Source organism: Linderina pennispora, assembly GCF_002104995.1.
Source record: "Linderina pennispora strain ATCC 12442 chromosome Unknown DL89scaffold_1, whole genome shotgun sequence".
Classification (NCBI taxonomy): Eukaryota; Fungi; Kickxellomycota; class Kickxellomycetes; order Kickxellales; family Kickxellaceae; genus Linderina; species Linderina pennispora.
Window position 1 is genome coordinate 2,800,950 of NW_024468249.1, and position 27,135 is coordinate 2,828,084.

The 27,135-nt window shown below is 51.3% G+C and overlaps 11 protein-coding genes and 3 non-coding genes across 14 annotated transcripts; 6 read left to right on the plus strand and 8 right to left on the minus strand.

Annotated features, from left to right (window-relative positions):
* Positions 1-1,484: 1,484 nt before the first annotated feature.
* On the minus strand, positions 1,485-2,593 carry DL89DRAFT_23468 (uncharacterized protein). Its single transcript, XM_040884949.1, has one exon. It carries the CDS (start codon positions 2,474-2,476, stop codon positions 1,637-1,639), a length of 840 nt encoding a protein of 279 aa, XP_040748048.1. The 5' UTR covers positions 2,477-2,593; the 3' UTR covers positions 1,485-1,636.
* A 2,619-nt stretch (positions 2,594-5,212) lies between these two features.
* DL89DRAFT_264624 (uncharacterized protein) lies at positions 5,213-5,956 on the plus strand. The gene has a single exon (XM_040886325.1). It carries the CDS (start codon positions 5,533-5,535, stop codon positions 5,797-5,799), a length of 267 nt encoding a protein of 88 aa, XP_040748049.1. The 5' UTR covers positions 5,213-5,532; the 3' UTR covers positions 5,800-5,956.
* Positions 5,957-7,220: 1,264 nt separating this feature from the next.
* Positions 7,221-7,293, plus strand: DL89DRAFT_t6. Its single transcript has one exon. It is a non-coding gene; the product is annotated as a tRNA-Thr (tRNA).
* Positions 7,294-7,617: 324 nt separating this feature from the next.
* On the minus strand, positions 7,618-7,699 carry DL89DRAFT_t13. The gene has a single exon. It is a non-coding gene; the product is annotated as a tRNA-Ser (tRNA).
* Positions 7,700-9,474: 1,775 nt separating this feature from the next.
* Positions 9,475-10,169, plus strand: DL89DRAFT_320268 (protoplast secreted protein 2 precursor; the record flags this gene model as incomplete). Its single annotated transcript, XM_040891193.1, has 1 exon — positions 9,475-10,169. The coding sequence occupies exon 1, from the start codon at positions 9,561-9,563 to the stop codon at positions 10,167-10,169; it is 609 nt and encodes a 202-aa protein (XP_040748050.1). The 5' UTR covers positions 9,475-9,560.
* A 133-nt stretch (positions 10,170-10,302) lies between these two features.
* DL89DRAFT_277278 (uncharacterized protein) lies at positions 10,303-11,139 on the minus strand (the record flags this gene model as incomplete). The annotated part of the gene is made up of 3 exons (XM_040889435.1): positions 10,303-10,570; positions 10,596-11,050; positions 11,090-11,139. 3 exons carry the CDS (start codon positions 11,137-11,139, stop codon positions 10,398-10,400), a joined length of 678 nt encoding a protein of 225 aa, XP_040748051.1. The 3' UTR covers positions 10,303-10,397.
* A 620-nt stretch (positions 11,140-11,759) lies between these two features.
* On the minus strand, positions 11,760-11,831 carry DL89DRAFT_t12. Its single transcript has one exon. It is a non-coding gene; the product is annotated as a tRNA-Trp (tRNA).
* A 384-nt stretch (positions 11,832-12,215) lies between these two features.
* DL89DRAFT_219366 (transcription factor Pcc1) lies at positions 12,216-12,416 on the minus strand (the record flags this gene model as incomplete). Its single annotated transcript, XM_040884386.1, has 1 exon — positions 12,216-12,416. A coding segment is annotated over one exon (201 nt), but the record flags the coding sequence as incomplete, so codon positions are not given.
* Positions 12,417-12,982: 566 nt separating this feature from the next.
* On the plus strand, positions 12,983-13,770 carry DL89DRAFT_219637 (glycolipid transfer protein; the record flags this gene model as incomplete). Its single annotated transcript, XM_040884402.1, has 3 exons — positions 12,983-13,035; positions 13,140-13,343; positions 13,470-13,770. Coding segments are annotated over 3 exons (558 nt in total), but the record flags the coding sequence as incomplete, so codon positions are not given.
* Positions 13,771-15,028: 1,258 nt separating this feature from the next.
* Positions 15,029-16,488, plus strand: DL89DRAFT_290312 (uncharacterized protein; the record flags this gene model as incomplete). Its single annotated transcript, XM_040890072.1, has 4 exons — positions 15,029-15,477; positions 15,530-15,686; positions 15,742-15,855; positions 16,225-16,488. The coding sequence occupies 4 exons, from the start codon at positions 15,029-15,031 to the stop codon at positions 16,486-16,488; spliced, it is 984 nt and encodes a 327-aa protein (XP_040748054.1).
* A 64-nt stretch (positions 16,489-16,552) lies between these two features.
* On the minus strand, positions 16,553-19,046 carry DL89DRAFT_290313 (uncharacterized protein; the record flags this gene model as incomplete). Its single annotated transcript, XM_040890073.1, has 7 exons — positions 16,553-17,074; positions 17,178-17,357; positions 17,404-17,940; positions 18,009-18,230; positions 18,286-18,486; positions 18,512-18,595; positions 18,627-19,046. 7 exons carry the CDS (start codon positions 19,044-19,046, stop codon positions 16,553-16,555), a joined length of 2,166 nt encoding a protein of 721 aa, XP_040748055.1.
* Positions 19,047-19,648: 602 nt separating this feature from the next.
* DL89DRAFT_23579 (uncharacterized protein) lies at positions 19,649-20,666 on the minus strand. The gene has a single exon (XM_040884964.1). The coding sequence runs from the start codon at positions 20,365-20,367 to the stop codon at positions 19,831-19,833; it is 537 nt and encodes a 178-aa protein (XP_040748056.1). The 5' UTR covers positions 20,368-20,666; the 3' UTR covers positions 19,649-19,830.
* An 871-nt stretch (positions 20,667-21,537) lies between these two features.
* On the minus strand, positions 21,538-22,844 carry DL89DRAFT_264626 (uncharacterized protein; the record flags this gene model as incomplete). The annotated part of the gene is made up of 3 exons (XM_040886326.1): positions 21,538-22,497; positions 22,636-22,656; positions 22,814-22,844. Coding segments are annotated over 3 exons (972 nt in total), but the record flags the coding sequence as incomplete, so codon positions are not given.
* A 1,439-nt stretch (positions 22,845-24,283) lies between these two features.
* DL89DRAFT_264627 (Poly(A) polymerase) lies at positions 24,284-26,466 on the plus strand. Its single transcript, XM_040886327.1, has 5 exons — positions 24,284-25,135; positions 25,161-25,530; positions 25,595-25,779; positions 25,802-26,049; positions 26,072-26,466. Exons 1-5 carry the CDS (start codon positions 24,692-24,694, stop codon positions 26,367-26,369), a joined length of 1,545 nt encoding a protein of 514 aa, XP_040748058.1. The 5' UTR covers positions 24,284-24,691; the 3' UTR covers positions 26,370-26,466.
* The last annotated feature ends 669 nt before the right edge of the window (positions 26,467-27,135 follow it).

Consider the following 27,135-nt stretch of genomic DNA (forward strand, 5'->3'; position numbering starts at 1 on the left):
CCTGAAAAATGGATGAGACCACTGAATTATGCCGTTCGCGATTATTCTGTTTTTGCTTCTCGGGCATGCAACGGTGGCCACCAACGCCCTCCAGGTTAAATATCTCTGGGGACAGGTTCCTTGGCTGTCGCACTCGCCGTGTACTATTTTTACCACGCTGCTGTTGCTCAGATAAGCAACCTTTCCCAACCCACTTTAGCGAGGTGCAAGTCAAACAGAGTGTGGTTGTGAAGCAGGTGATGGCGCGGGGTCGCTGCTCCTTGCTGGCAGGCATGAACAAGGCAGCCTCTACTTTCTGTATGTGCATGAAACACTATTTCACAGGCTGTCAACCCACACGCGAAATTCGTGTAATATAGGCACATCGCTGATCAGACCGCATATTTTTTCATCGACGTTGATGGTCTGGTTGGACAAATTAGGCACATCCCCCGATGCACAAGCCTGGAACCTCTTGCAAACAATACCAGCACACTACTGTTTCATCGCTGGACACATGTCCCAGGCTCTGTCTACTTTAGCGTCAGCGGAGAAGCGTCAACAATATATTGGGGACTTTACTCAGACAAACCAAAAAACGAAAGAGAGAAATTACGAGTTGTTGAGGGGGACAGCGGATAGGGGAAAGGAGGAACGAGTAGAATAAAAAAGAGATAACTATGCTGATAAAAGGGGCATGAATCGAGACGGGCTTCTAGATGTTGACAAAGTTGGCACGCAGCTCCTGCTTTCTGGCGCATGCGTCGGCGACGGATCCAGATGACCATGATGACGATATACACAAACACGGCGATTCCGATTCCGATTCCGATCCACTTCAGGTTCGAGCGCGACTTTTCTGTGCTGGCAAACGGACTGTCGACCTGGTTCGGTGCATTGGGGGCGGCCTGCGACACTCCGCTGATCGAGTCCAGGATCGCTGTAGTCCTTGAAGTATGTCGAGTCGATCAGCTGAGACCACTGGCTCTGCCGGTACAGGCTGCTTGATTCGTCGCGGATCTGCGTCTTAAGGTTAGTCAGCAGCGCCTGCAGCTCAGCCTTCGGGTTCGCCGACGTCGTGGACTTGGTCACAAACATATCCATGTAGAAGTGCGGGTAGCTGGGCTCAATGGTCTGCCGCTTGCGCAGTGGTGTCGATGCAATGGAGATATCGTCGGCGTTCTGGTGCAGGTAGGGCGAGTTGATGCGGCTCGTGCTGATACCCATAGCGTTAGCCACATCTGGTGGCAGGAACGAGAAGAACTGATTGGCAAGGTAGTTTTCTGGGCCGATCAGGTTGGCGTAGATGCCTTTGATGCGCAACGTGAACTTGATGCACTGTGAGCACGTCATACCTTTCAGGCTCGGGTTCGTGATGATCGGTAGACGCGGCGTCGGAGTGGCCGACGGTGCTTGGCCCTGGGTGCCAGTCGCTGTCAGCGTCAGGACACCGGTGATCTTGGATGAAGATGTGGTTGGAATGGCTGTCAACTTGCTGAGATCAGCCGACGTCGGGACATTGATCGATGTCGAGGTCGTAGCTGCCGCCGTGATTTGCACGGTTGTTGAGGCAGATGTGGAAGGGGACACAACCGTAGTGCTCGCGAGATGCGATGCTGAGGGAGTGGTGCTCGATGCTACACCAGTATCAACGTTGCTAGTTGCAATTGACGTCTGGCGAGTTACCGATGAAGCACCAGTCTCCTGCGATTCGTTGCTCTGGGTGGCACTGCTTGGGAATGTAGGTTCGCTCTGAGAGGCGGTAGCTGATCCAGTCGCCTGCGAGGAGCTGCCAGGAGCGGTAGGCACAGTCTCTGTGGCGGTAACCGAGCCAGTCGCCTGCGATGAGCTGCCAGGAACGGTGGGCACAGTCTCTGTAGCGGTAGCTGATCCAGTCGCCTGCGAGGAGCTGCCAGGAGCGGTGGGTACAGTCTCTGTAGCGGTAACCGAGCCAGTCGCCTGCGATGAGCTGCCAGGAACGGTGGGCTCGCTCTGAGAGGCAGTAGCTGATCCAGTCGCCTGCGAGGAGCTGCCAGGAGCGGTGGGTACAGTCTCTGTAGCGGTAACCGAGCCAGTCGCCTGCGATGAGCTGCCAGGAACGGTGGGTTCGCTCTGAGAGGCAGTAGCTGATCCAGTCGCCTGCGAGGAGCTGCCAGGAACGGTGGGCACAGTCTCTGTAGCGGTAGCTGGTCCAGTCACCTGCGATGAGCTGCCAGGAACGGTGGGCTCGCTCTGAGAGGCAGTAGCTGATCCAGTCGCCTGCGAGGAGCTGCCAGGAGCGGTGGGTACAGTCTCTGTAGCGGTAACCGAGCCAGTCGCCTGCGATGAGCTGCCAGGAACGGTGGGTTCGCTCTGAGAGGCAGTAGCTGATCCAGTCGCCTGCGAGGAGCTGCCAGGAACGGTGGCACAGTCTCTGTAGCGGTAGCTGGTCCAGTTGCCTGCGACGAGGTGCCAGGAGCAGTGGGCTCGCTCTGAGAACCAGTAGATGTCGGGACATTTGTTCTACTGCTAGTCACTGAATTAGTACTCAACGGCTCATCAGTAGGAACTGTCGGACCTGTCGAGGCACTCGCAGTCTGGAAAGCGCTAGATGAGCCGGTATGGCTAGATGGGAAAGCAGAAGACTGATCAGTGCTTGATGGGAAGGGGGCTACCGATGATGGGGGCAGGGTGGGCTCGCTGCTCGCAGTGGGTCCGACGGTGGGCCTGCTATGAGTTGGTGTCGCACCAATGGTGGTCGCCAATGAGGACGGCGGCATGGTTGCCGAGGTTGGAAGCAATGTCGCTGAAGTTGGGAACGGGCTAAACTCGCTGCTTGCAGTAGGCTCTTCGCTTGTGAATGTCAGAGGGCCTGATGGTGTCGAACGGGTGGGTCTTTCGGTTTCCGAGCTACCACCCCGCGATGACGAGCCAACAGGTGTGGTGTCCTCATCAGTTGGACGATCAACGGAGGTTGGCAACAGTGTCTTAGAGGTCGGGAACAATGTCATCGAAGTTGGGAACGGGCTGAAGTCGCTGCTCGCAGTGGGCTCAATAGTGGGGCTGTTCCGGGTAGGCGAAGGACGAGTGGTGTTGTCGACACCCGAAGTATCTGCCTGTGAGGTTGGGGCGACAGGCGTTGTATCATTGTCGGTGGTGGGCTCTGCAGTGGGGCTGTTCCGGGTAGGCGAGGAGCGAGTGGTGACATTGACTTCTGACGTGTTGGCCTGCGAGGTTGGAGCAACAGGCGTTGTGTCATTGTCGGTGGTGGGCTCGACGGTGGGGCTGTTCCGGGTAGGCGAGGGACGAGTGGTGACATTGACTTCTGACGTGTTGGCCTGCGAGGTTGAAGCAACAGGCGTTGTGTCATTGTCGGTGGTGGGCTCGACGGTGGGGCTGTTCCGGGTAGGCGAGGGACGAGTGGTGTTGTCAACATCCGAAGTACCTGCCTGTGAGGTTGGAGCAACAGGCGTTGTGTCATTGTCAGTGGTGGGCTCTGCAGTGGGGCTGTTCCGGGTAGGCGAGGAGCGAGTGGTGACATTGACTTCTGATGTGTTGGCCTGCGAGGTTGGAGCAACAGGCGTTGTATCATTGTCAGTGGTGGGCTCAACACGCGTTGTGTCATTGTTGGTGGTGGGCTCGACGGTGGGGCTGTTCCGGGTAGGCGAAGGACGAGTGGTGCTGTCAACATCCGAAGTACCTGCCTGTGAAGTCGGGGCGACAGGCGTTGTATCATTGCTGGTGGTGGGCTCCGCAGTGGGCCTGGTCTGGAACGAGGTGACACGGGTGGCGGTGCCGGCATCTGATGTACCTGCATCTGAGGTCGGGGCAACAGGGGTCGTATCGCCATCAGTAGTGGGGTTGGCACGGCTACTGTCTCTGGATGGCAATGCACTTGTGGTGTCGTCAGCGGCGGAGGTGGGTGCGCGTGTTGTATCATCAGCAGTGGTGGGTTCTTTGGTGTTGGTCGGTGCGGTGTCACTCTCAACCTCCTCCTTAGTAGCGGTGGCAGTTGCGGTATCCCTCGGTGTGGTGTTGGAGCTTGGAGCCACATCAGAGGTGACGTTGTTGGAAGCCGGGTCGCTTCGAGTGGGCGTAGGCTCAGCCACGGTCCCATCAGTGGTCTGGGCCGTCTCTGCCGAGTTCCGCGTGCTGTCGTCGTTCAGCTCGAGAGTTGTGATACCAACTACGCCTGTCGTTGGGACGATGCCGCTGCTCTGGTCCTATAAATAAGTTGCGTGCAAAAATTGCAAAAATATTAATATTTGCCCTTATTGCCTTAAGAGTCAAAATGGAGCCGCACTTTGTACGTTGGTGTTCCCAGAAATAAAGTTTTGTACTTATGACACCTACAGGTCCTCCAGGGGGGCCGCCATTCTGGCGGACCACAAGCCCATTCATGTGGTTTGGTGTGGCAGCACTGGCCGGGACCGCCAGGGCGGCTAGCAGAGCCAGTGCTACATAGACTCTCCGCGTGTTCATCTAAGCTCTGCTTAAACCAACAGGAGTGCCAGCGGACGCTAGGTCTAAACTCTGCGTTTGTAAGACCTTTGTTTCCTGCTTGTCGATTTTTATCCGGTCCGTTTGTGTGGGGGCTCAAAACAGTAACAATGCAGCGGTTCTGAACCTCAAAGACCAGGGCTAAAAAAGGGTGGGGTGATTAAAAAAAAAAACGAGGAAAATAAAAAGTAGATTGTGTAGGGGAAAAGGGAAGGGCGGAAAGGTGTAAGGGCGGAAGGTGGGGTAAGAGGGTGAAAAGGGGAGAAGAGAAGGGGAGGTTAGAAGGGCCAAAACAGACCTGAAATGCAAGAGGAAATCGTTTTATGTACGAGCTGTGCAAACAACTCGGGAAAGTGGTGATAATAAGCTGAAAATGTGCTGGTGTTCCCAAACTGCGTTCTGGATTTTTAGCACACTATGAATTTACAAGAGGAAATCGCGAAAAGAGGACACTGGTGCCTTTTTTGATGGGGGAATCGGTCTGACAGACAAAAGGTGGCCAAAAGGCTGTCGCCAGCCGGCCCTACGCATATATACTTGCGCTGTACATGCACTTGCGCTATCTGAGCGCTGGCAATCTGCTTCTTTTGCTCCTTTCTATTTATTCCGCCTGCCACATGCATGTTATTTTCGGATGTGGGAGAATAGACCCCCACTCTGCGCTGCTTGGCGCCAGAACCTGGCACGACTGGGGATTAGAAAGAATAAAAATGCGCCTGCCTCTGGCCGCTGTTGGGATAAGCCAATGCCGATCACTGGCTCTCCCTTTTGTTTTTTCTCCCTCTTTCATCATAATTCGGCCCCTTTCCCTCACTGCCACCCTTTGACGCATGCGGTCCCACTCACTTCACAGTCCCCCTTAGCCCATTGGGCGCGCCGCCATCACCGTGTTTTTTGGCATCCCATTGGTGCACCCTCCCCTCATACAGGTGGATTCATGCGCCATGCAGGAGATTGCTGATCACACTAGGACACACGCATCAGTGTCCCACCAGTGCACCCGGTTTTGGCAACAATAACCGCGGTCTGGCGGTCTATTAAAGCGGTCTCCCGGCATCGTCTCTGTCCACATGGATGTGGGGGATTACCCGCCTGGCTTATTCTAACTGGTGGCTTCTTCTGTATATCCCATTTTGCAAAGCACCTTTGGCGTATTTCTGGATAGGCTTTTGGGTTAGACCTAGCTGGATTATTATTGTGGTGTGCTGTCCTTCACTAGCTATGCCTTCCTTTAGGATAACTATGCTTCTTGATAAACATATAGGCTATGTTTCTGCTAGTAGGAAAATCTGCTTTGTAGGTAAAAGGGTGTCAGCCTATATGTTAAGAAGCCTTGTTTAGTTTCTATAGACACAATGCTAGTATGATATCCAGAAACTCCCTCGACCTGTATTAGTGCTGATAGAAAATTGGCCAATATGCCTGACCTAGCATTCACCATTTTTCACTAGTAGTATTGATACAGTCAGTTCTGTAAAATAAACACCCTTTATAGATTCACCAGAGTTGCAGATTCAGCCTTTGACCACCCTTTTTCCAAATGATAGGAGCAACTTCCTTTATGGTTTGTCTGGTTTTATCTATATACCTATATTGAAAGGAAACATATCTTTAGCTAAACATAGATAACAAACTGCCTTTTTTAAATCTCTACAGTAATATGCCTATTCAAAACTTGCTAAGCTATATTATATCCTTTTATGCTGCACTCAGAATAGGATTTCAGTTTTTATCTATGATACTAATATAATATTAGAATATTTATTAAACTAAAGGAATTATATATATCTGCAAATTTTATTATATCAATAATGTTATCTTCTGAGTCTATATACTTTATCCCTACTGTGATACCCTAGTATAGAACTGCTACTATAACTGCATTATTGTCCATCCCTTCTAGCTTATAAGTATAGCCAAAAGTAATAGAGGAAATCTAATCACTCTTACAATTTATAGTATATTCCTAATAATTATTATCACATTCCTAACAATTGCTATAACAGCAGTAGCAAGGTTCATAGTAGAGCATACTATATTATAAAGAGCCCCTACTATAGTAGGTAGATATAATATTCATTAGGTATTAGTTATATAATATAGGAAATTTAAGCACTATAGCTATACTTGATAGGCATTATATATAGTTTCAGCAAAGTAATATATAATAGGATGTACTATTCAGCATTTATATAAGTACTAGTGTTGCATGGTTGACAATGACTGCCATGATGATGCCATAGAAGTTATCGAGTCGACCGACAATGAGAGCAGCTCTCACACTGAACCAATGGAGATATCCAGCAGAGACTTGTGACCACTACAATCACAGCTTTCCACCTCGGTTTCACTGATGAGGTCAGACATCACACTGCAACAGAATCTTCAAAAAGGCTAATGTGTGGCATTACTAGTTTTCCTTTCTCTTTCCCTTTTTCTTTAGTTTTGAAATCCAAACTTATCCACACCCCCTTATTAGCACAACACTAGTAATTAATATTGAATAAGTGTAATAGCAAAGAGTGTCCTAGTGATTTGGGAGATACTGTAGATAGGTTGGCCAAAAAAAATAGATTCGCCAGAACTAGAACACCAACCACCCCATGTGTTCTGAATTACACATAGCCCACTGGTAGTCATACTCAAATAGAGCTGTATAAGCATAGGCCGCGAGGAATTACTAGTATGAATGCCGATCAATCTAGCTTGGCGAATGATTCTATTGGATACGTGCCGATTTTCTGAAAATCAGAAGTTGGAATGCCTTCTTGGCTCAGTTGGCAGAGCGTCTGCCTAGTAAGCAGAAGGTCGCCAGTTCGATTCTGGCAGAAGGCAGTCATTTTTGCCCCTCCCTTTTATGCCGAGTTGGTGCGGTTTCTTTTTTGCTTGTGCTCTTGGCCGCTGCGCAAATACAGACACCTTCCCGGGGTGCCCCATGCCCCTGCCTGTGTCTCTTCCTGCGGTGGTGCCAATTTTTCAAAAATACAAGCGATAAGGGTTGGATAGCGAAAGAAAGGGCCTGGGCGCCTCCTCTCCACCATTAAATAAAAACACACCACAGCTCTACAGAATGCCACATCAACCACCCAGCATTTGGCCTAAAGGTGAACTTCGCCACAGAAACCGTCTTACAAAACAAAAAGCAACTGGTGCAAAAATCGACGCCTGCAGGATTCGAACCTGCGCGTAGAAACTACAATGCCTTAGCAGGGCATCGCCTTAACCACTCGGCCAAAGCGTCGCATATTTCTTATTGGCTGCAAATTATTCCTTACTAATATTTAACTTTGGCGATCATCTAAATACCCTCTATGTGGTATCTGTACAAATGCCAGCTCGGCGCATCTGATTCCATCAGCGACAATAGCAATAATAGGCCAGATCTATACATGTTGATTGAAAATCTATACATGTTGATTGAAATCCTGATTCATGTTTCAGTATAGAAAAGTGAGTTTTTGGCATATCAACCAATCTTTGTTTTATACAATGTTTAGTGCTTCCTAGTAGAACATCTATGTAGACAATCTACTATAGACCAGAGTTGGTGAGAATGCCATAAGAATGTATCCCACACACTGTATCATTGCAGCTGACCTCCTACTGATCAATAGTGTGCTATGCATAATCACTGCTGCTCTGTTATACTACTGTTTATACTGCTTAATCATATACTTGTAGATATGTTTTTTTATCCATAGTCTACTTCCCATGTTTTCAGATCCCTCTAAGAGTTTCTGATGGGCTTTAAGAAGTACTGAGTATTCTGGGCTAATATTGGATAACAGACTTAACTAAGCTTCCTTTCTAGACCAATTGTTTTCATACCAAACACTAGTAATATAGTACTTTAGGAATTTGCTAAGCTGGCTTCCTTACTCTTCTTGACTGCCATTTTGTTTACTCTATGCTGGTTGTGGTGTTGAAAACCAGTTTCCCTATCAACATTATGTGATCAATATATTCCTTATTCCAGATCAGAAGATATTGTCAATTACTATTACCTGCTTCTACAATTCTCTATAGGTATCATAACAATTAATCTCCTGTCCACTAAGATCTTCTTTCTTCTTTCTTCTTTCTTTCTAGTCCATTGTTTCTATGATACCCTTTTGAAGTGGCCATTTTATAGCCACTTTATATAGTGCCATAGTTGAAAAATTATCAACTTTTTACCCCTTTACACTAGTTGAAGAGAAACATATATGCCTATTTGTCAGCAAAAAGCACTACATACCTATAGGTTTGATTACCTACCCAAGGTGTTCTTGAAGATATCTATAGGTGCCTTGGTCTGGAACTAGTAGGCCTACCCTACTTACCTACTCCATGTCTGAGGTTATGAGATATTGAGCTAGGTTGGGCTGTAGCACCCAAGTAAAGGATAATATATTGAGAAAAGACAAACCAAGCTAGTCTTAACGAGATATTAGGGAGTTAGTGAAAAAAAAGGAGAGTGACCAGACCAGTGACTGGACCAATTCGAGAATAAAAAAGAAAGAATGAGAAAAAGAAAAAGATGAGAAGTAATCTAATTTTCTGATACCCCATTCACTCTCAACTACTGGTACCATTATGCAGCAGCATCCATATGAGCTCTACCAAGAATCACTAGGTCAACCTTTTAAGAGCCCACTCTACTGAGCCAGCGAGCTAGGAAAGCACCTTACCAATACCTCCAATACTCAATTAGCTGACCAAGGCATGCTTGGTGCCATATGAATTATTTTAGAAGCTGACCCGCTCCTCACAGGAAACACTACTGCTTTAGGGAACAGTGCCGGGAGCACAATGACTAAACCCACCTGCTGCCTGATTTTTAATACCACAGCACTGCTTGCTAATGGCAAATTATCAGCTGGCCAATCATGACAAATTGCCTTCTGCGATTATAACAAGTTACTAGCTGTTAGTCAGACAGCATCTACTATTAGTATTCAATTTGTAGCTGCACCTAGTATATAAGCCCAGCATCTGTTCCCGCTGTCTGGCTTTCGACATCAACTTACCCCTATAAACAACTCGTGCAGTATCACTATATCAACCTGCTCTCCCCTTCTTTTCTGCAGCTTTTTTATACACAATCACTTACCACAACAAAAATGGCTCTCCCCAAGGTTTTCATCATCTCCTACTCGACCTACGGCCATATCCATACTGTTTCACAGTCAATTAAAGAGGGACTCGAGAAGACTGGTCTGGTTGATATCGAGCATTACCAGTTCCCAGAGACACTCCCAGATGAAGTCCTTGGCAAAATGCATGCAGCGCCCAAGCCAAATATCCCTGTCATCACTGTTGACAAGCTGACTGAAGCTGACGGTTTCCTGTTTGGCTTCCCAACCCGCTTTGGTGCAGCACCCGCTCAGGTTAAGGCACTGTTTGATGCCACTGGCAGCCTGTGGGCCAAGGGGGCCCTGTACGGCAAGCCTGCTGGCATTTTCTTCTCTACAGGCTCACAGCATGGTGGGCAGGAGACAACCGCATTCTCCTTCCTGCCCAATCTGGCACACCATGGCATGATCTACGTGCCTACTGGATTCCGTAACCAGAATCTGTTTGACAACTCGGAGGTTGTTGGCGGGTCGCCCTGGGGCACTGGAACTGTTGCTGGTGGCGATGGCTCCCGTCAACCTAACGAGAAGGAACTGTCTGTGGCTGTGACACAGGGCGAGGAGTTTGCCAAGGTCGTTGCCCGCCTCTCGGCTTAACTAATTCAACACATGCTTTTTATTGTGTGCCATCTCATGTGTAAAACAATAGATGAAATGAAAAAAATATCGGTCTAATCATCGTCTTGCTGAACATAGAGGGTCTAGGGACATGGGCCTTGTAAAAGTACAGGCTACCATACGACATGCGCTGGCCATTGGAGATATATACGCTAGAAGCAAATGTTTGCTGAAGATGTATTACTGGTGTGCTATGGAACAGCTGCTTTAGTTTTTGAGATGGATATAGTTGAATGCACTCTTGTGGACAGTGCGTGTGCCGTACTTGTGGCGCTTGTAGTTGTATTCTTCAATGGTGACCATATCTCCCGAGACGCTGGAGACCCACACGACGTGGCCGTATGTGCTGCCGCGGTCAGTCTGGCCCACTGCTCCTGGAGCTGGCGTGTCATTAACCTGTGACACCCGAGGCGCGTGCTGCGTCATCCCACTGGTTGGCATTGCCCCATGCATTGCCCTTGTAGCGGTTGTGGAAATCGATGCCCAGACGCGAGTTAATGCGCCAGGCAACAAAACTGACACACTGGCATGAGTAGTACCGCCACTTGTCGACAATATCACAGTTGCCGTTGTACGGGTAGTCATCACCCATTGGACCTGCCGACCCAGGGTTGGTGTTGCCAGAGGGACCAGGGGTTCCAGGGTCACCACTGGACGCATCGCACTTGCCAACAACATAGTTACTGGTTCCGGTCTGGACATAATAGTCGGCAACATAGCAGCCGTCCTGGGTCTTGCCCCACAGGGAGTCGCCCCTGATTGTCTCGCCTTCGGTTTGGCAGGAGAGAGTGACGTCGTCACCACGGCTGTATGTGCGGACAACGCTGTTGCTGGTGCCAGGACCGGAGCGGCAGTTGACGCTGTCTCCGTTGATGGCATAGCCGGAGACTAGCTGAGACGATGAGAGGAGAGCGGAAACGCTGAGCGTGGCAATGGTGGAGAGCTTCATTTTCGGGTGTAGGTGTATGTTTTTTGTTGTGGTCTGGAGCCTTTTCGATGGAGGTATCTACAGTGGATTATATACCCATCTCCACCAGCACGCACCGAATCTATCTATCTATTTTTAGCAGCGCGTCGGTATTGCGCTAGGCTCCAGCAGGTTTGTTTGCTTTAAGATATGCAACTGCGTTGCCCTGTTTCTGCAAGAAACCTGGGCAAGCAGCCCGATGTGTCTTTGGCACAAAAGAAAGAGTGCAACTCGGCATCATGCAGCTTCTGATGATACGTGAGAGAAAGCTATTTTCAGACCATGCATGGCGGCACACCAGACAGGTTTGTTTGTCAAAACGTTGCATCAACACGCTACTGCTACTAACCAAGCTACACAATTCTACGACTACGCTGTCTGTCTTATTTTTAGATCATGGGCCTGCAGGACCACAGGCTGTCTTTTGTAAGCAGGCTGTCAGGAACATGTATTTTTAGCTGATGTTCCCGACATGCATTGATCTTCGCAAATGGGGTTTAGAAAAAGAAAAAAAAAACCAGTCGGTACCCAATGTGCAAATGTGGTGGCCACGTTGGTCCTAAAAAGACAAAGAAGGGGCGACCCGGGCCAACAAAAAACAATGGGGCCTGCAGGAGTCGAACCAACAACCTTTCGCTCTGGAGGCGAACGCGCTACCATTGCGCCAAGGCCCCATCGAACCAATGAAATAACAAGTTCTGGAAATTGGCTCATTTCAGGCTATAGTCATGATAATTACTAATAGCGCAATATGTTGATAAGCATGCATACCGATCACCCCTTCTGTCGCCTGTTTGCTTTGGGCCCAGTAGGATGCAAACTGTACTTGCCCAAGCTAACCATCTGAACTTGCGATATCGTCCCCAGTGACTGGATCATTCCTAGCAAAGCTGCTGTGCATTACTTTATTGCTGCTTTGACTTCATGTTGTGAGTGTCAGGCCTGGCATGCTCTTAAATGTATATGCGCTCTACTCCCAGCAAACCCCTTCATGGCTGTATTGCCATCAGCTGGCTTCTGAAGACAATATATTCTTTTTTTTTTTTACAGGAACCGGCTTACGAAAAAGCTTCTATGGTGCGGGTCACCAGGATTAGCGAGTCCATGAATCCATTGACGCTGACACGCAGAATCCGCGCTGTCTCGGCACTGAATGTCACCACTAGATTGCTGCCGTCGGTTGTAATCTGCCGGCTGGACTTGTCACCATTGATCTCGCGATCAACCGATAGCGAGTTCTTGGCGATGTCTGCCAGCCGTGGACTCGATGAAAGGGAATGTGTATGTCACGCTGTGGGGTAGGTCGACCATGGTTGAGATGAAAAGTAACTGGAAATAATTCCAGTCGAGTGTGAAACCGCTTTAACCAGTTGCAAAATTCATTGTGGCAAAACGAAGGAGCAGTCTGTTGTGGGTGGTGATCCATCCACTACCGCGTGTCACATTCTGGACATAGCCATGGAAATAGGCCCTGTGCCGAGTGTCTTGTAGGCTCTGTCGGCCGTAAGTGGATGTGTCCGTTGCTGTGTGGTCCTAGGACCATGCGCACTGATGCGCATGCAGACAAGCACCGACTTGCCAAGTAGAAGCAAGTGGAGCGGACTACGTCAACAGCAGATCTGCTGGATAATCATCAGCTTCACATTCGTATCCAAAACATAGTTTTCGGATGTTGCGGTTTAGGTGAGAGCTCAGTTTCTTTCCTACCATCTACTCTTTCTTTTTGCACCTTTAATTACCAACTGCTTTCAAATTCAAAGTAACCTAGATTCTACAAAGATGGCTACTTTCGTCGAGCGTGTTCCACTCCGTTTCAACAACGTCACCGATTACTGATGATGGTATCAACACCAAGGAGTTCCTGGACGCGGCCAGCGGGTGTCGTCATGCTTTTCGGTAAGAAAGAATATGGCCGTCAGTAGGAGCCATGAGGCTACTCTGTAGAGCTTCTTTTTTCTTTCAGTATAGCAGCTAAGTTGCAGCGCTGTTGACGAAATTCCAAATCTAGATGAGTTGGGCTCGACTGCGTTTGCACCAGTCAAGTCGGACATTAGCGGCAATATTGCCAAGGTCCAGGCCAAGCTTAACAGCGACCCTGTCAAGTACAATACACTCGAAAAGATCGTCCTTGATGAGGCGGGTACCAAGGATCGCACTGCCACGCAGGGTCTGTTGTGGTTGAAGAGGTAAGGATATCCCGGCAGAGTCCGACTAGCAGTGTGTGCGCGGAGGGGGCGTTGTATTGAAATCGATATTGCTGGCACTGGGTCACGCATTAGCGACGAACAGAAAACTAATTCAGAGTTATATAGGGGACTCGAGTTCACCGCTCTAGGTCTGAGCAAGAACCTGTCGAACACGTCGGAGGAGCTGTCCAAGTCGTTCACGGATGCGTACCAGGCGACGCTGAAGCAGTTCCACAACTTTGTGGTCAAGGGCGTGTTCAGCCTGGCTATGAAGGCGTGCCCGTACCGCAAGGACTTTTATGTCAAGCTGGGCGGCGACAACGACCAGGTATACGGTGAGCTGAAGGTGTGGGTCGATGCGCTCCAAACGCAGCTTAACCAGCTCAACGTACTGTACGCCAAGGGATCGTACGACAAGGGTCTGTAGAAAAATATCCCAGCCTTCCAGAATGTGTTTTTGAAAAACTCTTGCGATATCTACCACCAGGTTTCTGGAACCCACATGTGTGCCAAATTCTAGCCAACTCCGACGCCAGTTAATGAATGGTGGTTGTGCTGGTCAATATGCTGGTGATCGTCCATTGGAAGGGGAGCAGCAGGGTGAGCGGCCATCGGGAGTAAGAAAAAGGGTACCTGCTAGTTGCTCCATCGACTCTGGCTTGATCGGAGCTTTTTTCCTTTTTGCTCACCTCTTCTGTGACCTGCGCATCCAGGATCCAGACCGCGGCGGCAGGAGTCTTGGGCCCACCACGGCTACTACTGCCGAGCATCACAAAGGATGGACCGGGAAAAGATAGAACTGTCTGCTGCTCGCTGACTACTGCTGTTCATCGACTGAAGGAACCGCCGTGTGGCCCAGGTTGCGAGGAAAAACATGCGGTGTGCGTAGAAAACAGCACAACATGCTGACCCAGGTGAGGACAATGGGCATGAAACTGTCCATCCCCGCGCTCCCCACCCCCTAGTCGCCGTTGTGCGCATCGATTTCCTTACATTTCGACCTTGTCGCGAGGAACAGCAGGCCAAGGTTGGCGGTTCTCTTCTGTCCGGCTGCCTAGCACTACAAAAAGCGACAGGTCCGCCTGGGTAGCACAGCCCTCTTTCTGGATTCCATCCATGGTCCTTGTGTTTTTCTCTCTCACCCGTGGCACAGAAAACGTTGAAATTTTTTCCTTCTCTTTCCACTCGGTCTCCCCCAAATAAAATAGCTCAGTTCTTGTTTACAGTCTACCTCTCCTTTCCTTCCCTTCCGCCTCCCTTCAGAGCATTTCTATTATTCGCTCTTTTTATAGTCTTGCGTGCATATACATGTGGCGGCAGCGCGTGCTGGGATAATTTTCTTTGCAAGCACGGCTTATAAAAAGTTTTTCCATTTCCCTTTTGAACATTTTGCCTGTGGCTCGCCTTGCTGCTACTGGCCTTCATTTATTCCTTCATTCTGCGGGCTTGCTAAAAATACAAGGTCTGCTTCGTTTCGCTCTCCCTCCTCTCCACATGGGATTCTGCGTTTTGTGCATATAAATACGACCTGCTCAGATCCTCAACTACCGCTTCCCCCCTCGGTCTCCTATTTTTCGCTACCCTATTCGTATTTATTTTGTGTGGAGCTGGCTCCCAACCTCTCTCCCTTCCTCTCCCGTACAATTGCCCGATTCATTACCCATCCTCTGCATCTCCCATATATCATGTACACAGCCGTGCACCAGCAGTTTCAGCAGCACCAGCACTATTACGAGTACCAGCGGCTGGACTCGGCATCAGCGTCATCCGAAAGCGACGACATCGACGATATTCTGAGTAGCTTGTGGCCCACAACTCGAGACGAGGCAGCGCGGGCGCCGCTGGCGTTAGCAGCACATGGCATCAGCAGCAAGGCGGTGCATGGAGGCATGGCGCAGTGGAACAGCGGGCAGTGTACGCCGCCTGATGACCACTCTGGCACGCGGGAGTTCCCCGGACATGCAGCTGGTAACTACTCAGTATACACACCTGTATCATGCAGCATCCAAATTGGTGACCCCGAGTGGCGCGTGGACTCGCCGCCGGCAGTGCCGCCAGGCCTGGTGCCTACGGTCGAGCCGATTTCTCCACCAACTTACTGCGGCTACGCTGCAGAACCAGTCGTACAGCAGATGTCGCCTGTCAGCCCTACCGTGCCATCCATTTATCGCTCGACGTCCTGCCAGCTATGAGGGCAGGGCGTCACTAGGCCTAGGGAACGGGCAACCGGCCAACCGAAGTGCGTCATCGCTGGGTCTATTCCGCAACAGTAGGACTCATATGCAGCAGAGGTCGGCAGCCTCGCGTGTCCTGACTCCTGAGGAGAGGAGTCGCGAGACTTCAGTCTGTCAGTGGCCTGGCTGCCAGGGCTGTGGCTAGGCGTTGTCTGTCAGGCCAGGTCCAGAATGCTGACCTGAAGCGCCATCTGCAGGCTTCAACTATGAAGCAGCAGCAGCAGCAGCAGCAGCAGCAACACAAGCCAGATGAGGCCAGGAAGCCCACGTTTGCAGATGTCGCTCGTGGCAGGTAGCTGCTCCGGCTTTGAGAGTCTTGCAATCATTCTAACTTAAAACCCCTTCAAAATTAATTTATCATTTAGAAGCTTTCTGCCAGCCGGCACTGCGCAGAATGGAGACTGAGCAGATTTCCTTGTCTTCTTGACATGTCCTTTTTTTTCTCGTCTTTCTTATTTTTTTCTCTATTTTTTTCCTCCTATCTGTGCAAGTGTTTTTCGAATTCAGCAATGAGGTCCTCGCTTCTTACAACTGTCCAGGAGCACGCGTTTCCAGTGTTAGTAGGTTGTGTTGTGCTCTACTACCTTGCTTCGGCAATACTGGATGCCGTACATTCAAGAGGCCAACAAAGGCGTCTTACTACTGAGGACCAGCGGCGGCGGCAGATATACCAACAGCGGCACGCATACGGCAGTAGCAGCAGCAACAATCACGACTCCACAGAGGAGCAACAACACGATGAAGAAAGGCTATTGCGCGGGCCATTTGGTATCCAGCCACGGCGGCCGGCCAGCAGCAGTGAGCAGTGGACAGGTGCGACTGTGCGCGATATGAGCAGCCTGGGCTCGCAGTTTGGTGGACCTGGCCGGAATGCTCGCGGCGGGTGTGCGTCTGGCGGATGCTGCGGATAACAAAGCCGTGTCTTGCAGGCTTGCTAGTACGACAGTTGAAAAGCAGTTTAATTAAATCAAAATATTACAAATACTGCTGCGACTGGGTGTGTGAGACGTCTTGCTGCATGGTCTGGGACCGGCTGAGCATGGGCATCATAAACCCCTGCGGCTGTTGCTGCTGCTGCTGGCCCAAGTTGTAGATCGGGGATGGCTGTGTCGACATTCCAACTAGGCCTGTCAAAGCTGATTGAATATTGGCCAAGTAGCTTTGTTGTTGCTGCTGGTGCTGCTGCTGAGCAGACGGCACAGGACTGATAGGCCCTGACGGCGTGTGCAGCGCATACATGGACACTGACTTGTTCATCGATGGTGCATCCTGCGGCTGTGCCAGGCCACACGAAGAATTGTCATCAGGGTTGGCAAAGTATCCGACCAGATTCAGGATATCCTGGTTCAGGGTCTTTGCGGAGCTAGGATCCGACAGCAGCAGCTGATCAATTGATGGTGCGTAGAACCCCGGACAGCTGGCGTTCTGCATATTGTTCTGACTGGCGCTGGTGGCGAAGAACGGCAGAGACGTCGTTGGTGTGATGCTGGAGGATTCCTGGGGTGTGCAGTAGCCGGAGAACATACCACCCATTGGTATGATGTCAGGGCGTGGCGTGGTGGCCAAATCGGGCAGCGAGGGCATCGTAGGCCGCCGAGACCCGCGGCTGGTACGTGGTCGGTTGGGGCAGCGTGGGCGGCAGCAGGTCCAGGAGCGGCTCAGCAGACAGAACCTGCATGTCGGTGGGCATCGAAGGGAATGCCTCCAGTGTGCTTTCTTGCACTGGCTGCTGCTGGTTGGGAACCGGCTGCAATGGATGTGGGACAGGGGTGGACGAGGACTGCAATGGAGTGATCAAGGTGTGAGGCATAGTTACAGAACTGGACAAACACCGGCGAGTGGAACACAGGCGCACTGAATAGTGGGTGCGTCTGAATGAGCTCGGACCACTGTGGGTCAATCAGCAATGCGGCAGTGTCCTGGATCAGCACACGGGCAAACTCGCGCATCACTTGAAGGCTAGCAAGCTTCTCAGTCTTACCAGCCCCCTTGGCCGATTGGCGGACTCCAGCAGGGCTAGGGCGGTCCGGCATGGTCATGGCGCGGGTGCGAGTCTCAAGGTTCGATGAAAACTTTTGCAGCCATGGGAATACACCATAGACCAGCTGATCGGGCACCGGGACCTTGGTGCGTGCCAGGGGCTTGTATGTGTCAGGGTTGTTTTCCTGGGGCGGTGACTGGCCGGAGATCACCAGCGCCAGGTCAAGGAAGGCTTGAGAGCGCGAAACGCCCTCGCGGCGATGGTGGATGCGCCATTTGGCAAGCCTCACGACCTGCGTGGCTGACATGCCCAGCGGCTCACCCATGATCTTGTCTCGCGCACGCACCACATGCATGTCGGGAGTGTAGTTGATGTTAGACGCCTGGTAAGGCGGACATGTTGGCGTGTGAGATGGAGTGCGCGATCGCCTGCACGCGGTCCTCGTCGGACTGGAACAGGACCGTTGGCCTGGTCGTAAGACTGGAACAGGGCCTGCCCCAGCCACGTGCCAAGATCGGCGAGTGAGGCGTTAGCCGACGCTGTCGGCTGCGCATGCCACTGCATGAAAATCAGCAAAGAAATGGCATACCATGGGCACAGAAGCGGATTGGTGTGGCGCGCAACACCGATTTCAGCAAACCGTCCAACGTGCTGGGCTGACTCGGGCGACGCCTTTGAATTCGAGTAGCGGGATCGAGTCGAGCTGTTCGTGTGGCCGGTTGTTGACCGTCAGGCTGCTGAGCCGTAGGTGCAGGCGGTGGTTGCCAGGGATCCATGTCGAGGCACCCAGTACATAGTGGGCCCATGCCTGCACGCCGACGTGCGGGTCCATGGCAAAATACCGCTGCACAATCGACATCTCCTGCTCGCTAGTGACGGCAAATGCCACATGCTGCCGTTCCTGCTGGGACCGCGGGACCTTGGACTGCTGCGATGCCTCACGGATCGCGTACTTGGTGCTCAGGATAGCTGAGGGCATGCAGCGGGTTCTCCTCGTCGGGCTTGCGGAACCGCCGCCAGAGTGCAAGGATCCCGCCCTCGACGTAGCGGCGCGCCGACTGATATGACATGGAGCCACCGGCGCTGGCGTTCCTGTGTCTGGTCGGTGCTACGCCGTGGGTTGCGCTTTGAGGGTAGCCTCGGAGTCTGTGTTGCCCACTTGAGGAAACCAGAGAGCTTCTCCTCATTTACCAGCTTGTAGTTGGGTTCGGGCAGTGTGCGGCAGTACCGGAACCACGCGCACACGTGCGTCACGTATGCCTTGATCGTCGTTATGGAGCATTTCTGCTCGGGATCGATGAGCGATTTGGCTAAGATTACGTCCTGTGAATGGCCTTGGTACAGGTCTTTGTTCTTTATGAATTGCGCCCGCTTGGCCGTCGGTGCCAGGTCACTGGCCGACACCACGCGCCGCTTAGCTGTCCGGGTTCCAACAGAGAGCGGAGCAATGGATTTGAAGCGCTTTGTCAAATCTCGGGTATCATCCATGGCTGTATGTGTGAGGCAAACGGAGAGAAGCAGATTCCACGAAAATACGTTCTTTAGGACAAAGGAAAAGGCTGGAATAGATAAATGTACAGATTGGTTGCTATGTAACAAGGGGTACAGAGATACTGGATTGAGAAGAAAATAGACTATGTGACAAGGAAAGGGGTCAGGAGAAAAGTGATAGGCAGGAGTTGACTGTCTGGGTGCGAACAGCAGGTAGGTTAGAAAAAAGTCAAGGGCAGGGGCGATGGCAGCCAGAGGAGAAGAGGGAAGCTGGTGTTTGGACAAGACAATAGTTGTGGAATATAGGGTGCAGGAGTAGTGATCTTTATACCGATACTGCCAGATCTTTTCCCATGCAGGTAAAACCAGCTCCGGCGAAAGGCCCGCCATTTTTAGGTCCCGGAACCTGTCTGCGCAATGGGCTCCTCAATCACTATTTCGTGTCTTCAAACGTAAACATTGAAGCTTGTCACACTCTAATTTTCGCGCCCGCCCCCTTTTGCGGCGATAGCGTGGTTGCAGCGGCGGAGTATAACTTGAGCTGACGCCTACAGCGGTGGGGGTGAGAGGGTATAATTTTCGCTGTTTTGGACCACTGGGCCCAGTGTACCACAGACAAACATCCCGCCCTTCCTGGCGCTCGGCTCCCACCAGGTTTGTTGTGATTTTTGTTTTGTACCAGCTCAGCTTTAGCATCGCCATATTCAGCTCCCTGCCAGGGTCTCCCCCGATCCATTGCATGCCACGCACACTTGGCTCATACTATCCCAACCATCCCGATCTATTCTTCTCTCCTGGTGTTTCGCTCCATGGGCCTGTTCCTTTTCAGTCTGAGTTCCGGCGGTTGGAATATGCTATCGGGGGCATGGGGGTGATGTACTATTGAGGCCCGCATGAAAAACGTAAACAAAGCGAAAGTACTGTCGCCTTGACTTGAGGTTGTACCGATTCTCAAAAAAACTTTTTTCGATGGATCGGTGCAGCAAATTTCAGTCCAGTGGTGGGAAGCATGGGGAAGGGTGCCATTAGACATTTTTGTCGCACCGTTACTCATCCAACGCACAATTCTGACATATCGTGGCAATGTTGTCGATTTGCGCCGAGCAAGATAATTCGACGTATAGCACAGATAAGCAGCTTCTTGCCCCGACTGACGTGCCGACAGAAGTAGGCAGCCCTTCAAGCTGGTTTGGTTATTGGTTGCCTCTTGGCGAGGTGTTGTGTCTTTTTCCGAGTTGCACCGCACATGACGCGCACATCGCTCATATCCCCACAAAACATTCCGCTGCAGACTTGTTATACCGCTTATTGGAGACATTATACTCCTCCATAGGCAACATGGCCAAGGTCTGCCAACGGCCTAAATAAAACAAAGCAGGTTGTCCTGCCTTACACCAGCCCGAGAGCATTCTAGAAAACTAAACCCACTCTTGCTGTGGAGCCATCAGCATGGGCGCAGTTATCGAAACCCCAGTCAGTAAGGTATTATTCGAGTGGTGCGAGCCGCACACAAAAGATCCACAGCTAGGCTGGTGCCGAACTCTTGAAAGTAGATGTGACCGAGAAACTATTGCTGACCAGCTCAGAAAAAGTGCCTCCACACCACCAGTTTGTTGTGCTGGCAATACAATGCTATTGCACAATTGGGTAGCTTGTCCCTGCGCCTACGCTTGTTCTGTTGGCGGTGGGGTCTGTAGACATACTCTGCCCATGCCGTGACGCTGGCCACCCTGTTTTCCAATTGGATGGCTAATTCAATGGGGGAGGGGAGACTGTTTGTACAATGCAAAATTGGATGTCATACCCTTGACCGGCTTCGCGTACGTGGTTGTTTTGACGCATCGGCTTTTTTTTTATTGTCGGAATAGATGGATATCTCTGGGTTGTGCGGGGACAGCAAGTCTAATTTCAGATTGTGAAATACAGGTATTCCCATTTACCAACGTACCAGATATCTATTCCGACAATAATCGACAGCTGAATAATGAATTGGAACCCGTGGCAGAGTGCGTAGCATAGAATGGATACGATTCTACATTGTAGAATGGGCAATGCAATTGACAGCTAGGAATTGTGCGAAATACCTGCTTTCCTGGACGACACCAATGCTATTGTGCAAATTCAAGACTGTCCAGCATTCTGGCTCTTTCAAGGGCATCCGTAAAGACAGAGAAATGCTGCGGAGCAGCGATATAAAAGGGGCGTGGGGGTGGGCGCTCTGGAGGCTGTTCATCTCAGTAATAGCCACACAGTTTTAATACTAATCAGCGCCTCAAATACCAACTACTCCAACCATGAACGCCTACACTGCTGTCCTTGTCATCGCCGCTGTTGCTGCTGCTGCCAGCGCTCAAGTCGTCGGTGGTGGTCCCTGGTAATTATTTCCCAGGTATCGACCAGCTGGCTCGCACCCTCACTGCGCTAGCAGCCGAGCTCGCATCGCGAGCAGAGTATTTCTAGTAAATAACATGTTATGTCATCTTTCATCACGCTTTCTTCGAATATATGTACTGGTACCAACTTGCTTGTTAGATTTGGGCAGAATGGTATATGGTTTCCATTTGCTTAATAATGTCCTCTATGCGCCTGCGCTGCCATAGTACCTGGCGCTCGAGCCGCGTGTTGCCACGCACTTTCAAATAGTACGAGGCAGAGTGTGCTGGGCTGGAGAATTTTGGTGCGTAGGCAAAAGTGGAATGGCACATCAACGCCCATATCGACGAGCCCATGCCAAAATACATGCGGAATGCAGAGCACGTTTGTGCCAAGTTGTAGATGCTGTGCAGCTCCAGGTTTGCTACAATTCCGAGCAAAACATGCGGTGGGAGTGATAGCAAGTCATACTTGACTTTGGCTGGAGGAGGCAGTTGCTCTGGTGGTTCAAATTCTGAGCACCGGTGTGAGTCGGCCGGCGAAAGCGGGGGCGTTAAAAGCTGGTGAGGAATATCACGCTCTCCACTGTCCAGAAGCAGATCCGCACACTCTGCCGCCACCGCTCCCAGTGGCATATCTCTGCATGTGCTGAATTCCAGCGATAGTGGTGTCGCAGGAATATCAGTGGGGTCACACATCATCCAGTGCGAGTATGCATCTGGGGGCACGCGTTTAGGCGTAGGCAAGGCCAGCACTCCACGGGGTCCAATGTGGGGTGCCAGTTTGTGCATCAGGCTGTGTGAGTCCACCATGCACGTCGTCTCGAGCCGTTCTGTCAGCAGCGCATAGCATGATCTATGAACTGATAGACAGTGGGTGGGGTTGGCCGGATCAAAAGATTCGTAGACATGGTAGGTGTACCCGACGCATGCCATAACGTTGTGATCGCTGTTGTGCTTCCATGTCAGTGCGGGGTGCGAAATTCCGCGTCTGCCAAGTACTCTGGCGTTACTCAAGTGGCGCCGATCGCGGAGTGTCAAATGAGGTAGCACATCGTCAGGAATAAAGCACGGTGCTACACAGGACAAGGCGGTATAAGGCAGTGCCGGCGGGTTAAAAAGGGGGTGCTGTTTTCTCCGCCACAGAACAGAGTAGCCTATGAGCGAAGCAATTTGGCTATGGGGTACAAAGGAAAGTTATTGCAAATACGTACCGGCACAGATACAGCAGTATTCTACGCTTGGGCGATCAGCAGAGAGAGTTTGCAGAAGGCAATATAAAACGCAAGGGTGCTTTTTTAGTAGCGATCGCTCTTTTGTGCACTCCTCGGCTGGCACACAGCAGACATATTGGGCTGCGGCGGTGTTGGTCCTGTTGACATTCAAACTTACTGCTTGTGGAACCAGACGCGTGAGTGTGTAACACTGGACATTTTTCCAGAAGGCCGTGTCTACTGGCAATTGCTGTCTGAACGGGCTCAAGGTTTTAATTGTCCGACCAACCAAGCTACACAGACGCGACTAATGCAGCGGATAGCCGATGCGGGACTGTATATGTGTGTGGGCTAGCCAGGTAAGTGCAAAGGCGGTGAGGGATGAGGAGGGTATGTGTGCGTGTCGGTGCGATATCGGTATTATAACAAGTGGTATACAAATATACTAGGTCTGAGGATGGGGTATTTGAGCATGAAACAAGGGGCAGAAAGTGGGCGTCGGAGAGGAGGAAAGGGACAGAGCGAAGGATGAGCAGGCACGCCTGCGCGCTAGTTTATCTGCATTTGCAGCAAATATGTGGCTGCTGCATGGAAGGCAAGTGACCTGGGCGCTCCGTAGATGCGAAGTGAGGCATACAGTAGCAGTATTCGCATATAAAACAAACGCAGTTGTTGCAGCCTCGCTTGGCCATTCCTTCGTTGAAAAGCCCCCGCGTACCTGCTGTGCTGCTTATGCTTCGATTTTCACATGTTGCGGCTGATCACCCGCCTCTTTTTCCTTTGACCATGGCCATGTTTTATTCCACCACAAGCCGATTGCAGACATGGCTCGGGTCATTGGGTAGGCGGCAGGACAGTGCCTGCGTGGAGAGCAGAGGCTACGGATTGATACCTGCTTGACACATGCAGCTGCGCTCAAATCACATGCGTCTGCAATACCCAGCGCTCTTCACAGAGCAAGACTCTGTCCACAACATGGGCTTGCTGGGATTGGTCATCGCTGCTGGTGCCCACTCGTAAAGAAAAGCTGTATTCTAGGAAGCTTGACCTCTCAGTAAATAGCCAGGGATCTCCGGTTCGTAGTTAGCGACAAAACTACTTGAGCCTAGCAGTATGGTGGGGTACTAGACAGGGCACTTGGTCAAAAGCTGTAAGGCTCAGAATGGAGCTATGGTTATTCCCATTGCATCCCGCAGCTCATCGCTGGTGCCTGCACTGATGCTGTTGCCGGCAGGTATGGCCAGCATGGAGGAGAGTATAGAGGTAAGCGAATCTAAACAGGTACAGACAACAGTGACAGAGACCGTAGCGATTAGACGGTAGCCAGAGCAAAGCGTGCTGCCGGAAGCCCTTCTCCGCCACTGCCATCTACGCAAAAGCCTTGTGCCGTCGCACACCATGCCGATATTTGGAGCATTGTTGCTGGCACCAGCTAGAGCGCCTGCATGGATCATGATCAAATCGCCTAATCTGAACATTCCAGAGAGCACCCATTAAAGCGCTCAATATTTGGGGGCTTTGGCTTTGCTCCGCCTCTGTTTATTTACTATTAGCCTGCAATTTAGCCCAATCCAGCTCCATTTATTTGCCATCGACAATGAGCACGACAAAGTACCTTGGCGTCACTCCGCCTGTCTCCACCTCTCTGCCGACTGCGGAGGAGTTGGTGGTCACGGAGAAACTACTTGAGGTGCTGAAGGCGGCCGGGCAATTCGAAACCGAGGAGGCCAGTCGCAACCGGTAAGTGACTAGGAAAAGAAATGCACTGTGCTACTCTGCCTTGAATTCTGTCTCCATTTGGCCTCATTAACGTCTATTCTTTCGCCGGCGCGGTTTCCCTAGTGAGCTTGTATTGGGAAAAATCGACAAATTGACGCAAGAGTTTGTGTACAAGGCGTCGCTGAAGCACGGGCTGCCCGAGTCAGTTGCGCGCGACTGCCACGGCAAAATATTCACATTTGGATCGTACCGACTCGGTGTACACGCTGCTGGTGCTGATATCGATACGCTGTGTGTGGCTCCAGCACATGTCACTCGCGAAGACTTTTTCGAGATTATGCACGGGCTGCTCAAGGGCCGCCCCGAGGTCGAGGAGCTGACGCCAGTGCACGATGCGTTTGTGCCCGTCATCAAAATGCAGTTTGGTGGGGTTGATATCGACCTGACGTTTGCGTCGCTGCAGTTGCCGACAATTGCCGAAGACCTGGAGCTGCTGGACACGAATCTGCTGCGCAACCTAGATGATGCCAGTATTCGAAGTGTCAACGGGTCGCGTGTGACTGATGAAATCCTGCGGCTGGTGCCAAACATACCAAACTTCCGACTGGCGCTGCGGTGCATTAAGCTGTGGGCCAAGCGGCGTGCGGTGTACTCGAACGCTATGGGGTTCTTTGGTGGTGTTGCGTGGGCTATGCCTGTTGCGCGTGTGTGCCAGCTGTACCCGAATGCGTGCGCGGGTACTATTGTTGCACGGTTCTTCCGCATCATGTTCAACTGGAAAGTGGCCGTCGCCTGTCTTGCTCAAGACAATCGAGGACGGTCCGCTGCAGGTGCGTGTGTGGAATCCAAAACTGTATGCTCAGGACGAGGCACACAAGATGCCAATCATTACGCCTGCGTACCCGTCGATGTGCGCGACCCACAACGTGTCGACATCAACCAAGACGATCATCATGGCCGAGTTCAAACGCGGTGCTGAAATCACTGACCGTATTATGACCAAAAAGGCGGTCTGGGACGAGTTGTTTGAGAAGAGTGATTTCTTCTACAGGTATAGACACTATCTGCAGGTGAATGTTACATCCGAAGACGAAGACGACCACCACCGTCTGCATGGTTTGGCGGACGCGCGTATCAGACACTACATCATGAAGCTCGAGGATGACCGATCAGATCGTGCTTGCCCACCCGTATATCAAGAGCTTTGATCACAGCTTTGTTGCAACTACTGATGAGGAAGTCCGCAAGATCCGCCAGGGAGTCCTGCCCGAGACTGACGCAAGCAGCGAGAGTAAGACGAGCGGTGAGGGTAAGGCCAAGGCTGAGAACGAGGCTGAGAACGAGGCTGAGAACGAGGAGAAGGGCTCTAAGAAGAAGCTGTACACGTCGGCATTCTACATTGGGCTGCTGATTAAGGAACGGCCAGTCCAATAGCACTGGGAAGCAGCGCATGGATCTATCATGGGCCACCCAGGAGTACATCAAGCTCATTAAGGTGCCGGATCTGTGGAAGGAGGAGTCGATGTCAATGACGGTGCGGTTCTTGCGTGGCCCGCAGCTGCCGGACGAGGTGTTTGATGGTCAGCCGCGCAGCCGCAAACACAAATCTTTGAAGAAGCGCCAGAGCGATGGAGCGGCCAGCGACGGGCAGCAGAGTGCCTCTGAGCAACAGAACAAGAAAACCAAAGGTTGCCAGTGCTGCAGTACCATCCACAAGTGGATTCGCTGCCGCACAGAGCAGTGCAGCGAAAGAGTCCATGCCTACAGCAGAAGCAAGCAAGGCGGCGCTGGCCGAGGCTGGCACCAGCTCCTCTGGGGCGTCGAAGCCTGGCCAAGAGCAGGGTGGAGCAGGCCCAACGGTAAGTAAGTCGGGCGAGGCTAATGGTGGAGCTCCAGGAGCCACATCTCAGAAGCCACCGACGCCTGACCTGACCACCCTCCCCACTATCGCAGCACCAGTCCCTCCTGCCGCAAAAACAGGCGGCATCAAGCTGAAGCTGGCTGGGTCGTCATGAAAAGCAGCATGCTGCCTTACAACTTGTTTTTGCCGTTTTTAGGTGTTGGCCTGATCCCACTATTTTAATAAATTGACCGCTTGTTCTTTCCGGATATTACTAGTGCTGCATATTGATTTTTGGCTGTGCCAGTGGCCTTACGTTGCATACAGGTGCGTGAGACGATGCAAAGCATTGCTCGCTCTGGTGCTTGCTCGTTTCCAGTGGAATAGCGGAACAGCAAAGAGCGGGTCAGCGGGAATGGCCTTGAGCTGTGTTGGGCATGTCCGCAGCAAATTTCCACGTACCACATCCAACCATCCATCCTGCATCGAGCTCCTGCAAAGGCATTTCTGCCAGCATCGCCGTTGCTCAAAAGCTGGCTATAACGCTTGCTCCACATTTTGCTGCCCTTCGCATCGGTGACAGGCGGGATTTGCAACCAAGATCTGTCATGCACAATGCGGTGGGGCATTGCTGGTTTGCATTATGTGGCCTGACTGAGCTGTGGACTGTCACTGCATATCTGCTGCATTCCAGCGAATATTGCTGGCACTTACTCGGGTGACATCCTTATCCATCCTGGAGGCATTGATATTATCCAGCCAGTAGCTGCCAAATACGGCAGGCATATTCATGCCGGCTGCCGCTGCACAATTGGCCCGGCGAGCAAGGCAATCTGTGGCCAGCTCAATGGACAAAGGGTGTTCCTTGTCCATTCTTACATACCTTCACTCGCCAGGCATGGAAGGTCTTGCCTACAGGCGTCGCTCACTTCCTTACGATT

Coding starts and splice junctions, on each gene's coding strand:
- DL89DRAFT_23468 (XM_040884949.1), bottom strand. CDS start 2,476: ATGTCCCGACATCTACTGGTTCTCAGAGCGAGCCCACTGCTCCTGGCA.
- DL89DRAFT_264624 (XM_040886325.1), top strand. CDS start 5,533: ATGTGGGGGATTACCCGCCTGGCTTATTCTAACTGGTGGCTTCTTCTG.
- DL89DRAFT_23579 (XM_040884964.1), bottom strand. CDS start 20,367: ATGTCTCCAATAAGCGGTATAACAAGTCTGCAGCGGAATGTTTTGTGG.
- DL89DRAFT_264627 (XM_040886327.1), top strand. CDS start 24,692: ATGCACGGGCTGCTCAAGGGCCGCCCCGAGGTCGAGGAGCTGACGCCA. Junction 25,136..25,160: donor GCATCATGTTCAACTGGAAA/GTGGCCGTCGCC, acceptor GTCTTGCTCAAG/ACAATCGAGGACGGTCCGCT. Junction 25,531..25,594: donor CGAGGATGACCGATCAGATC/GTGCTTGCCCAC, acceptor CTGATGAGGAAG/TCCGCAAGATCCGCCAGGGA.